The sequence below is a fragment of the Poecile atricapillus genome, chromosome 4 (assembly GCF_030490865.1).
Source record: "Poecile atricapillus isolate bPoeAtr1 chromosome 4, bPoeAtr1.hap1, whole genome shotgun sequence".
Taxonomy (NCBI): domain Eukaryota; kingdom Metazoa; phylum Chordata; class Aves; order Passeriformes; family Paridae; genus Poecile; species Poecile atricapillus.
The window spans coordinates 69,622,427-69,636,092 of NC_081252.1; the positions used below are offsets into that span (position 1 = coordinate 69,622,427).

At 36.3% G+C, this 13,666-nt stretch overlaps 1 protein-coding gene across 2 annotated transcripts in view; it reads right to left on the minus strand.

Moving 5' to 3' along the window:
- The window catches only part of UVSSA (UV stimulated scaffold protein A), a 45,067-nt gene that overhangs the window by 21,261 nt on the left and 10,140 nt on the right, over window positions 1-13,666 (minus strand). For both annotated transcript variants that reach the window (XM_058838041.1, XM_058838040.1), the window contains one exon: window positions 2,676-2,787. In XM_058838041.1, the coding sequence (XP_058694024.1) occupies window positions 2,676-2,787 (112 nt within the window). The remainder of the gene's footprint in view (window positions 1-2,675; window positions 2,788-13,666) is intronic.

The following is a 13,666-nucleotide window of genomic DNA, read 5'->3' on the forward strand; positions in this document are numbered from 1 at the left end:
TTCCCATGTGATTCAGAGCACAGCTGCAAGCCAGGTGAGGACCACCAAGGGCAGGAAGGAATCTCTCATCCTTTGGCATTCTGTTCTATGGGACAAGAACAATGTCAGGGGCTGCACAGTTCCATCCCTTACCTCATCCACCTAAGGCTTTAATGCCAATGGAACCAACAGCTGATCAGCAAAGGCTGCAGAGTGGAAAATCTCCAGTGCAAACAAGATTTTATTTCTCCCTAAAGTTTTCCTTTAAATGAATAATGGCTCCATTTTCCAGGGCTTGGCAATACCAGCCATACAAGGGCAGGTCACTCGTCAGTGGTATCAGCAACATCAGTGCCCAGTGGCAGAGCTGAACAATCGCATGAAAATTATTTTCAGTGTTGTTCCTTTTTCAGCCAAATATTCCTCTTGAGCAGCACAGTGTATTTTAAATGACCCTGTGTTCCCACAGGAGGGCTGGCCTCTTGTCAGCTGTAGACATCAGATGCAAGTGTAAATAAGGATTATACAAATGGGAGGTCATTAAAATTCTGGTAATGCTAATTTGGCATGACACCTCTAATGGGTTATATCTTCACACTTCAATTATCTAATCACCTAAATTCTTTTAACAAATTTACATTTCATTTTACACATCAAGATTAAAATTGACTTGTTCAATTCTACCTCCACCCAAACTGCACCCATGCTCAATTCAACTTCTGTATTTAATATCATCACCAGTTTTGAGCATGTAGGTATTAACCACATAAACACACAGATAATACAACTGCATGTGTCTATATACTTATGCATAGAATTGCCTTTCTCTCTAAATAAATTTTCATTTTTTAACAAGGTTTTCAGCTTTCAGGAGAAGCACAAAATTCACCTTGTTGGTAGGATACATTTTTGTGAGAGAAGTGAAAGGGAAAAAAGTGACATTTAAATCAATAATTTACATGTCACATTTCAATCCATTTCCACAGCCATGTTTTACAGCTTTGTTTTCCACTTTACTGTAGCAAGTTAATCTCCCTTGTTCAGGAAAAGGAACAACAAAAGGAAAAAAGCTTTTAAACATTCACACCTTCCATGTAATGCTGGGATTTTATTTAACGTGGATGGTTTAATGTTCCAGTTAGAACATTCCACTCATGCAGACTTTTGTTTTCTAAGTTGTGATTTTCAGGAATTCTGAGTTATTTTCAGATCATTTCCTACACTGGGAATTTACAAAATAGCTTTAAATGGCAGTAAGTAAAGCTGAATGTCTTCAGAAGAATCAAGAATGATTAGTTTCTTTCAAAATGTTATTTTTAACAAATACAACAGATAAAGAACTGCCAAGTGTGACCATTACCTCCTACATAACCACAGGTATACAGAATGAGAGAGAGGTTTTGTTTTCTGATTGACTTCTTCATTATAATGTATTTTCCTATCAGCAATAGTTTAAATACAAACTGGGAATTTTTTAATCTGTTTTATACAGATTTTTAAAATATTTCTGAGCAGATAGCAGGCTTCTTCTTTTATCCTTTCCTACAAGAAGGAATTCAAATAGCAGCCAAGTATTGTGTTAGTGTGATACAAAGGGTGGTAAGATGCTTTATTTTTCAAAAATGTGTGTCCATGAGGAAGATGGGATAAAAGGGAAGAGGTAAATACATTTCACTTCCACTGGAAGCTGGCAAGCATAAACAGAATTTTTGCATGTTAGAATTACTTAGGCTGCTGCTAAAGATATGGAAATCGAGTTCCAGGTGGTAGCTGCAGCCTGATTTTTATAAGGTAAACTGCAGAAATGGGAAAAATAAGCATCAACAGGATTGAGAAAACCACAGCATCAAATAATCATAGACAAATGTCGGAGCAAGATACTTCTTACAGGTTTTCAACTTCATGCTTTTTGATGATAGCTACCCTTCTCTACAATGTACTGAAATCTTGGGAGTTCTCAAATATATCAAGTTACACAGAGGTAAAGCTGCAGACTTACTAAGCAAGAGGTGCAAAGGACAAGGAGCAATGTACTGAAGTTGAATTAAGGTGAACTTTTCTCAGTAATACCACTCTCAATTGCACAAGAACACATAGTATTACTTCATTTAAAAATTATCTACTTTTAATAAGAACACAAAATTATAGCTTGCAATCTGGTATGTGTTCCATGGCTGTAATTCTGCACTTGAAGGCTGAGCTGCATTTAACATCTTCTGACAGCAATACCTAAACAAAAAGAGCCACCCAGCAGAGGTCTAAGCTGGCCATTCTATGGAGTCAGTGCATATGCAGCTGCTACTAATGCAGGTGATGGAACAGCACCTTATCCCAGCTCACCAGACTGGCACCAGTATTTGTAATATTCAGGCTCATTGCCAACTTAACTTTGCAATCCCTTCACTCCCAGTATGTGTTCTGCACACTTAAAAGCACACAGGGTGCTGCTTGTGGCTCTGAACTCCCGTGGAAGATGAAGGAATGAAATAAGCTGCTCGTCTCAGTTGCTCTTGCTCCTAAAAGTATTTGTTTATCCAGAGCCAATCGCTGCTCCGGTGTCCATGTAATGACTTCCTCAGAGCAGGCAGAGATTACCCACACCGCTGATCACTTTATTACTTCAGAATGGCTGTTTATTTACCTTAGTGCAGCAGTAACATGCAGGGATAAAGCTTGTCACAGCTGGGCAAACTCACCATATTCCTTACGCAGGTGGTCTGGAATGTGGGGCTCATAACCTTCCTTCTCAGGGACCTCCACAAATTCATCTTCATCCTCATCCTCATCATCATCATCCGAGGCTTTAATCTACAGAGATATTTTTGTTTGGGTTATTTTCTCCTTTTTTTAATGTGAAGACTGTTTTTCATTTCCCTTTACATTTTGCAGACATCCTGATAGCCCTACTGAGACTTCTCTATGTCAAAAGTATTTCCCTAAATATGTATTTAATCTTTATCTAAGATTAGGCCTTAACATTTTATCTGCTTAACATTTTATCTCTAAAGCCATACTCTATCCTAAGGGCTTCTTTAAAGCCCCTCTTATCCATTAGAACACACACAGTTGGTGAAGTCTGAGAAAGTGTGAAGCTATAAAATAAGACCAAAAAATCTTAAAATAACATCAAGATTTTGACTTAATGAGCAAATTACAGTCTTACCTCTTCTCATTTGGATGATTTTACTCAGTTAGTAGCGCCCAAATAATCTGTGGCATGTTAAATGGTATCACAAATTGTTTAAGAGCTCAAAACCAGGCAAACAGGAAGGGAAGCTGATGAATAGGAAAGCTAACAGTGACCCAAATAAGAGTATTCAGATCTCTGTACTACAGTGGTTCAGTGTGTTTCTTCACAACAGCACTAAGAATAATTTGATACATTCATTTCATAACTGATTTGGTATATCCCAACTATTTATACCACCAGACAGCACACAATACTCTGGTTAAGACCAACAAAACAGGATTTTCTTAAATGTGCACTTGGTCTGTCTTGCAGTCTGAAACTGAGGATCTATGAGTAGGTAAAAAAAAAAAAGAAAAAAAAAAAAGGGAGTTCCAACTAACCAGTATAATTCATCCACAAAAGTGGCTTCCTATATACAATTTTAGCTAGCAACTGCTGTATATGTGCCATCAAATCTACACTTTTTCTAAGCTTGTTTCATACCTGAAAATGTTTTTTATTTCTAAACTGCACATAATCTAAAAGAATCTGTGTCACCAGACATTGCCTGTATTATCAGAGTACTATTCAAAAAAGCAAATGTCAACTACCCTAAAAAGCCAACAGTGATGGAGACTTTATTTCCTTTGCCCATGCTCAGAGTAACCTCATTCCCAACAACATAACTAGCATTCTATTTTATGTTTGCCATGTGCTTTTACAAGGAAATAGTAAGAGGTATCCACAAAATCCAACCTTAGCACAGGCTATCACTTTTTCCACTTTGCTGCAGCAACCCAAAGCAATAGATAAGGAATAGTATATAGTTCAGTATATAATTTATATATAAAAACTATTATATAGTTTATATACATAAACTATTATATAGTTTAGTATATAGTATACAGTTTAGTATATAGTTTTCACTATTTTCAACTGTGTTCTTTACTTCTATTAGTGCACCTGGCTTCTGTTAATATTCATACCAACTACTCATTGTTACAAGCACCAGAGGATACTGCAGGTTTTGCCTGCAGCAGAATTTTCCCAATCTAATTCACTACTCTAATCCTGTTTCACAGCTGAGTTCCTTTAAGTCATACTCTGAAGCCAAAAATCTAGCAGCTAATCTTGGTTTATTAAATGTAGTTAAAAAATTAAAATAAATAATAACTTTTTTTAAAAAATCAGTTTTTCTTTTTGGCCATAACTAATTGTAAGCTGGACTGTATTAATTTCTAACAAAGAATGTTAACTGATATTAATACACAAATACACATTAACACATAATGAATGGGCAGTACAAGTTAGAAGTAAGATTCTTCCCTTTTTTTCAAAAGTTACTTTGAACTAAGAAGGCTGCAGTTCCAGTGAAAAAGAAGAGAAAAAAAAACAGATTTACCGTCCCAATGACAAGAGCTGATTTACTATTGCATTCTTACTAGGGAACACCTAATTAGCCTTCATTTCAAAATAGTCTCAGGGCAATCATGTTTGAGAGCACCCTGCTGCCAAAGACAGGTAAGGACCCCAGTGCAGAATCAGCCCAATTATCCCTCTCGAGAGCTGCCAACATTCAGGCTCTGCTGGTGGATCCTGCACCCTTGGTTTACTTTTGGTTTCCCACTGCAATCATTTTTCCTGATCTAAAGGAGAGCAGCAATTCAGGCCATACCTGGCCCAGCCACGACAGATGCACACTGAGCCTGGCCTCCCCAGCAGAAACCAAAATAGAGTTCTAATCAAAGAAAGGATCAAATGTTCCACCACTAATCACAAACTCCCAACACCACGAGGTTTGAAAGCAAAACATCTGTCTTAAACTACAACTTTTAGAAGACATTAGGATAATGGCCCTTAGAAAGAAAAAAATCATGTTTTCTACTGCACATCTAAAGAGGGCTAGAGACTGAAGTTGGTTTGTATCTTGGTTTTGAAATTCTGCTCGTGTTGTCATTCCCTTTTCATCTATTAAGGACAATTTAAATTTGGAAATAACCACCAGCAAATAACCTCCAGTATTTCTCCAGCTACAACCAGGACATCATCATAATTCTCATACTCAGGTTCTATTTCTTACCTAGCTATTAAAAATATATTTCACCAAGATAAAACTTGCCATAGATTATCTTAGTCTACAACTTTGTGCCATAATGTACAAACTGACTTTCATGTCATAAAACAGGGAAAGTAAATTCAGTGTATTTCCTTAGTTTTTACTCAGCCTGTCAACAAACAGCAACAGGTTTAAAGAACACAGAAATATCGTCAAACTAGCAAGAGGAAAAAACTCAGTCCAGCCTGATCATTTAACTTAAATTGCCAGATTATTCCTAAAATAGTAGGGGATATAATACCAGTACTTCCTTGCATGTCATATCTGAGAGGACTAGAGGGAAAGAGTGCTATCTTTAATTGAAATTTCACCTAATTTGTTCATATCACTCGAGGCACATATCTCTCTGTATGGTAATATACTAAAATTCAGTGGACTTCACTAATCCTCCACTTGAAAACTGCACTGGAAGCAACTTTGCTGTATTACCTGCATGATCTAAAACTTTAAAGCACGTGGAAAGCCTGACAGAGAAAAGGCATAATCAGATGCAAATTCACTTTGTTTAGGTACAATCCATGAACTGTGCATTCAAGTACTATAGAAAACATTAATCATAGGAAACTGTAATTTTTGTTATCAGTCTAACACTAATCAAAAGGGAAACCTGTCACTACCGCTGACCTGTGAAACGTCCCAATTATACTCTTCAGAAATGACAGGAGCACTTAACTTCCTCACTGAGTAAATGACGACAATCAATCAAGTTTGAATAACAATGAGCCACGGAGCTGAAAATTATTTTTTGTATAGAATCTACCCAGGAATTTATGAAAGGTGAAAAGCAACCCAAGGTTTTAGGGGCATTATGGCTTTCAGCTAGTGCAGCACATATCAAACACTAAACAGAATTTATGTGTTTTAATTTTCTAAAAGGTAGATGTGGACTTGGTGCTACAATGCATAACATATAATGCCAGATTTTAAATATGGGGGTCATTTTCATAAAATATTATGCGTATTGTTCACACCCTTGAATTTCCCTGGGGTCTTCTATTAAATTTAGATTTCCTGTAAAAAAAATTAACTGCTTAGCTAACTATCAGGAATTAAGTCCTCCCTTCTCCTCAAACAGACATGAAGTCTTTATCTTGATAAAATCCTGAACAAGAGAAGTTATTTATCTTTTTACTTTAAAATATTAAAGTTGTCACTGTTGGAAATTCACAAAGTTGCACAGTAACAGCAGGTAGTTATATCTCAATTTACTTCATTCCTGTGATACTTTATCAGAACTGTCCCATTTATGTTGGTTTGTTCCATTTCCTTGCTAGAGGAAGTGGGAGAGCTCATGGGCAACATTATTAGTTAGAATAGGATGCTTTATTATTTTAAAGATTTTCTTTTCAAGCATTAAGACATCTCCAAAACAACTTCTACAGATGTAGAAAGAAAACTCAATCACCTCGTATCTATGTTTCCACTATAGATAAACTTTTTCAGTCAATTAAAAAAATAAAAAGAAACAATCCTCCATTAAATCAGAAGAAATAAATATTTAAGACAATAGTTTTAAGTGGCTGATTAAGTAAATTATAATTCTTTTAGGAATGAGGGGTTAGGATACTTCCAACCATGAAAAAGAAGACTAAGATAAAAACAAGCAATATGAAATTTCTAATGTGCCATGTCTGAAGGGAAGCAAAGTATAAGAGCAAGTGATAAATACCACAATGTAAAGCTTTTCTTGTAGTGTACAAGATTAAATACCTCGAAGATAGGTAGTCACACAACTGCTTGTTTCTCAATCACCTGTCAAAGAATGTGAGAAAAAAGCTCCTGGTTTCAAATCCATTCTAATTATCAGGTGATGTGAGGAAACTCACTAACACAGGCCACCAGTCTTATCAGAGATGAAGGGTGAACAACCCCTCTCTGTCACTAGAGAATGGTCCACCTGAAGGGAGACCAGATCCCCAGACATCAGAGGCTGCTTGCACCACCACTGCTCTTTAAGTTCCACAGGGAAGGGAATTTTTAGCCTGTTAATCTGCTCTAAAATGCTGGTATTTATTTTTGTATTTATTTATCCAAGTCACAGAATGATGCATTTGTAAAACTATGTGTTGGTTGTTGGTTTGTTGCTTTAACATGGTAGGATCACTGACTAGATATCTGTATTCTGGTGAGAAGAAATGGGATTTAGCTAGGCAATTTTCAGATTCTTGATCTGGACTTACTTACATATGAGAACATGGCTTAAAAAAAGACAGAAAACATACACACATTATTTCCACTGTAATCACTTAGACCATCTTCACAAGTCTCCTGATTTTTCACTAAAAACTTTAAATAGTGCTGACTATTCCAACCAGACACGTGCAATCAAACCATTTCCTCCTTAACTCATTAAAAAAACTTGAAAAAACAGATGTTTCCTTATTACTCTGTGTTATTAAGAAAACCTGGAGAAAACACTGGATGCCAGTAGAAATGCAATTGTTTCTTTTACTTTGCAGTCAATACTCCATCTGTTAGTGCAGCTCAGTCCAACCAGAGCCCCAGTTAAAGGCCTTGTTCATCCATCCCAACTGGTAATGAATGTGAAAAAAGCCTCCACCCACCACACAACACTTGGAAAGATGTGAAGAAGAGCCCTTGATCCTATCCTTTTCTCGCTTTTATATAAATCGACTGCTACATTCTGTTAAGAGGATTTAAAAACCCGAGTCTCTGCAATCATAATAAAAGCAAGCAATAAAATTACTGAAATATACAATGCAATCAGTTTATAGGACTAGATGTACAGCCACTACTAATTATTTTAGAAAAAGAAGAGAAAAGATAGCACATGAAGAAGTCATATCTACTCTCTAAACACCACTTGCAAACTACAGCTGGGACCATTAAATAAATTTTGCATGGTCTAATTAACTTGGTTTGCAATCTCAATTACTTTTCACCCAAGAAATCACTTTTGTTCAGTTTTATGCGTGCCTGTTTCCCTTTTCTAAAAAAAAAAATGATGTAAGGCATCCTCAGACAAGTGAACTCTAAACTTCATTTGTCTTTCAGCAGGCTTGATGGCTATGCATTTAAAAACCCATTCTATCTTATAAACTAAAAATTAAATGTACTCAGCTGTGATGGTCGTCATTGCATCTGCTATTTATATGCTAATACCCTCACTGAAAGATCTTGCAAATTATTCCACCATGCCAATATCTCATGTGCATCTACTCAAAGCCAACTAAATATTTTTCTAGAAGATTTTGGTTGGGGAACCAGAATATTTATTGCTGTAGAACCTAGTTAGAGGGGCAACCTTAAGCACATGCATTTTTTATTCAACTGCGACACAAAACATAGTTCAGTCACATTAAATGAAATTTGGGGATATTCTATGCAAGAAAACAGTGACTGGGGTAAAAATCTTCAGTACCAGTAATAGAAACTAAATAGCCAAAGTGTGTCTTTAATGTAAAGACATGTTCCTCCTTTTACATTCTTTTATATCATCCAACACAGGGTGATATGGAAATAAATGCTGGGATTTGGACAGATTTTAGAACCATGCTTGAGTTTTCTCATGTGCAACACAAGGAAACCACAAACTACGAACAGAGCTGTATTTATAAGAACCTCCCACACATCCTCCCTCCCCTTCATTCTGTGATATGAATATAAATTCAAACCCCGATGACTGCAAATTAGATATGTGGTCCAGGCAAAGCACATTTTATGTTCCCCCGTAAAAGTATCACCATTCATTCTATGTGTAGTTGCTCAACAGCACATAAGCATCTTGGCCAGGCTGACTTCTATTTAGGAATGCACTTTTCACAGTATTTCCTAATTTCCAGTAAAAATGCTTAAAGGGTTCCAGCCCAACACTTAGACAAAGTACACTGAAGAATGAGCATACCTTGATCCAAATTGCTTTGGCAATATAACAGCTACCTGATGAACCAGTTTTTCCCTAAAGTAAGAGTGTGTGAGGATTCTCAGAGTCCTGGAGGGCCAAGCTCAAAAACCAGTTCAAAAGACTCTGCATGTTCATGAATTCTTTCAGAAAAAACTGGTATGTCCAATAGACCCAGAGGACCAGTGTGTGCCTTCGCAGTTTCAGAGGACAGCAATAAAAGGCACTCTAATAAACTGGTACATTGGACAAAATTGTTACCTCAGGCAGATATTGCAAGGCAAGTTTAGTATCTCTTTAGCAATAACCTCTCAAGATGTGTCCTCAGGTGTATTTTCACACCTCACCACTTGAACTCCTACCATCTACCACAATCAACAGTACGTGGTTGAATAAATCATCTTAATCCTTAAGTAGGTACATCAAAAAGGCCAAGTTCTCTTGCACAATCCACATTTTTCATAAAATAAATATCATATTCAGGGGAAACACAGCAGTTTTAGTTAAACTAGTGAAGGTTTCCCAGTCTAACAATAACAGGTGGATACACATCTCAATTAAATAAACCTAATTTATTACAGACAGGTAAACAAATTATTCTATGCAAGATACACATAACCTTACATGTATTTCTGACTGTGGATTTCAGGTACAAAGATACTTTAGATGTGAATACATTTACTTTCATACTGCTCATCACCTGAATTTAGATGCATTGATATATGTTTCAAGCCTAAAAATTTTCTTCCTTTTCCATTTTTATAAATACACATTTAGAAATGTACCTCTATGAACCTCACAAAAAACTTCAATATACTATTTCCCCTTGTAAGGCAGGACAGATAAAAAGCAGGAAGCAAATTTGTATCTCCTACTTGCAGAGCACACACTGCTCAGTATTCAAAGACGAATCAAGGGAGATGACCCTTCGGCCTGAAAAACTTAAATACTTAACATAAGGGTTAACCTGATGATGGAGACATCCTACTTTATTTTACACTCTATTAGAAGAGCTCCAAATTGCATTGTGCGACCTGCGAATCAGATAGGGATCAGAGGTCGTCACAGCGACAACCCTAAGAATTCATGGCTAGATCTGCATAACAAGATATTTTTAATAACTTCATAGCAGTGGCAGGCTGCATGGCCAGGGCAAAGCATAAAACACACCACAGCAGCATTCAGCTCTCAGGAAGGAACAAAACCAACCAAACCCATCATCCAGCTGATCAGACACTTTAACAAGGGAGTGCTGTTCTAAGGTCTAATTTTACAGTGTTTTGTTTTATATCAGTCCTACAGCCTAATAAAACGTAAAAAAATAGAAAGCTCTTTTAGCTGAAAAGTGATTACAAAAGAGACATTTACAGAAATAATAATAGCATGATAAACATGACAATAAAAATATCACCAATTAAAATAGGGAGAAGGGAAGAGGAAGCATTAAGTATCTGTATAACCTATTTAATACTGTGTGTTAATTTGACCTGGCTTTTTTGATAAATATTACCTAGACAAAAAAACCCTAAACATTTAAAAGTTGTCTTGGCTACAAATCTGACCACATAAATATTAATAAATGTTATTATTTATTCTGACCTCACTACATGCTAAAATGTATAAAATCTTGTAAAGAACATCTTTAGGTGTAATGATGATGTAGTTATCAAATATTCCTATATTTCTCTATAGAAAACATACTAACAATCAACATCAATTCACCATCTAAATTTTAAAATTATATGCTTCCAGTTTTCAAAGGGCAACTTTTTGTTAAGAGTTGGGGTTTTTGTTAAAAAGCAACACCTGGGCAAAAGACCTCTACAAAGGTGCCTCTCTTGCTGCATGGTCTGAGCATGTTTTAGCAAATGTGGTTTCAGGGACTGTGAGGGATCACAGAGGACAATTATCTAACCTCCAGAAACAGTTTCTCTAAAATGAACAAGAGGAAAAAAATATAAGGATGTGAGTACAGGAAGCTGTTACAGATTTTCTATGGCTAAAGAAGCAGAAAAAATCTAAAATTCAAGTGCAGCTTTTTTTTTGTTCTAAAGCAGACACTAACTTAACAAAAAGAAAGACTTGAAAAGAGCTGGTTATAAAGCTACAAAATGATTAGGCAGAAATAACTCATTAGAATTGCTACAATGCCAAACTGCAGATGAAGACATGGAAAAAAAAAATCAGCAAGTAGTTGGCAGAACTCTTGGCTTAATTTATAACATATTAAAATTTTAACCATTTAATGTATTTTAGGACTAAATAATTAGCAGCAAATATTTAGATTGTAAATTTGGAACAATTTTCTGACATTACTCTTTCTGAAAAAACTGACTTGTATTATAGTGAGGTTTGAGTATCAGGTTCTGGACAACAGAAGAACAGGTTCCTCCAAATCTAATTATTAATGGCATTATTGAATTCAACCAGATGTTTCACATGGATAAAATTAAGTACAGGAATAAATCAAGATCCAAGCACATGCTTAGATTTAACAGAAGATAAGGAAAGGTGAAACAGAAAGCAGTGAATACAGTTAATGAAAAACTATATATCCCTGGTTGTTAATGTAATTTGAAATTAAAAAATTCAAAGTGTAACAGGTCTGTTAAATGATCCCCCTGCTGACAGACACATGAATGGGATGTTTCTCACATCACCTTTTCTCCTGGATTCTCTCTGCCCAAGTTTTAGCCAATCTGAGTACTAAACCTTCCACAGCTTCCCAAGGTAATTATGTAAGACATAAGCATACTTTGAGTGTACAAAATCCAGCAAATGAGCTACATTTCTATTAACAATGTCAGGATTTCAAGTATTATCCTAATGAGTAATCCTTTATGGAAAGGATGTAAATGAAAGGTAGTGTGCATGACTTAAAATACAGCACATACTCGTCCTCTCTAAAACTGCAAGATCATTTGCATCTAATCAGCAGCAAATCAGATATTAAACAAGAAAAAAATTAAAATCCAGTACTATAAGAGAAGGAAAAAGACATTGAGAAACAAATCTATTTCTAACCACCAAAAAAAAAATTTTAAGAACAACTTCATCATAAACTATTCCTGCAAAATAATCAAAAGTCTGGGAACAGTAGTGTCTATTTAAACACCGATCTAAGTCAATAATTACAATTCTGCTTTTACAATAATTCATAGAGTCACGAATTGACTTGAAGTGTCTCTGGTATGTTGCTGTTGTAGTAAGTTTAACTGAAAACACAGACTGAGCAGATGGCTGGCTCTCGATCAAGGTGGTACAGAGAAAAATACGGAGCGTGCAGTTTGCACTCCCTCTACTGGGCACTGGAATTATCCCGAGCAGGCACTCAGAGAAGAAAGGGCCATGTCCGAACATCCTGGTACCATGAAATAAAAGCCTTTTTACAGCTCTCCCCGCTCTTCACCTGGATTCAGCCAAAACCCAGATTCACAGAAAAATTAATTTCAAAACCCTTAAAATGTTTATACCCTCAAAATGCATTTCCTGTCAGGAACCTGACTGACACTCAAAACAAGGATTTAACTACAGTGAATGTGACCCATGTATGCACATAAAAACTCATTTGCCTTTGACCAACATAGGTAGTCAGTAACTTTTTTTTGTTCACCCTCCACCCATTTGAAAAAGTAACAGTTCCTAAGAAATGCCCTGACCTCTGATCTGCTGGGGGCACGGCAGTGGGAATGGGGAATGTGTAGACTGGGAAACTGGGATGTATTAATAATTATAGAATCTGATGTAAGGGATTTGTTTCTAGACAGTCAAAGTAAAACCTTTGTTTTTCTTTTCCCTTTCCTCCCACAGGTCCTGAGAGGCAAGCACAAAACACAGTCTACTCGTGCTAGTAGGGTGTAGGTGACACACAGAAATGATGGCCCTCCTTGTAATTAAGACTCCCTGATGGTTTGTGTTCTTCACTCATGGAGGAGAAAATAAAGAAGTAGTTATAGCTCATGTCCCTAGAAACCATTTTAAGTCAAAGTGTCTCCCACTGTATAAAGTTCTGTGCTTTCCTTCAAGTGACTTTGTATAAGCAAAGTTCCCTAAACATCCAGAAAGTTCTCCTGTGGTTTGCAAAGCAGTTTGACTTTTCCATTTTTCAGTAAAGATAAAGGTAAAAAAGAACTTCAGAGAAGGTAACTTGTGCTAATTGTGCTAACTGATTGCCAAAGACTCCTTCCTTGGAGGCTTGTGCTCTGTGATATGGAATTTGGAAATGAGAAACAATGGAAAACACGGATGTAATAATAAGGATTGCCAAAAAAACACACCTCGTGAACCAAGCAAATATTTCTTCTGTGGAATCAGGTCAGGTAACCACCAATTTCTTGCTCTCAGTGTAATTTACATCAAGCTACACTGCTGGTATATTCATATTAAACTGCAGCATCAAGAACTACTCCAGATACATACAATTATTTGCATTTCAGCCATATCCATGTGTAACTGACCAGCTAAAAAAGAGTAGCAATGACACATGGCAATGGTAAGGCACCCCAGGACCTTCCCTCTTTAAAGTGGCAATTTAAATCTC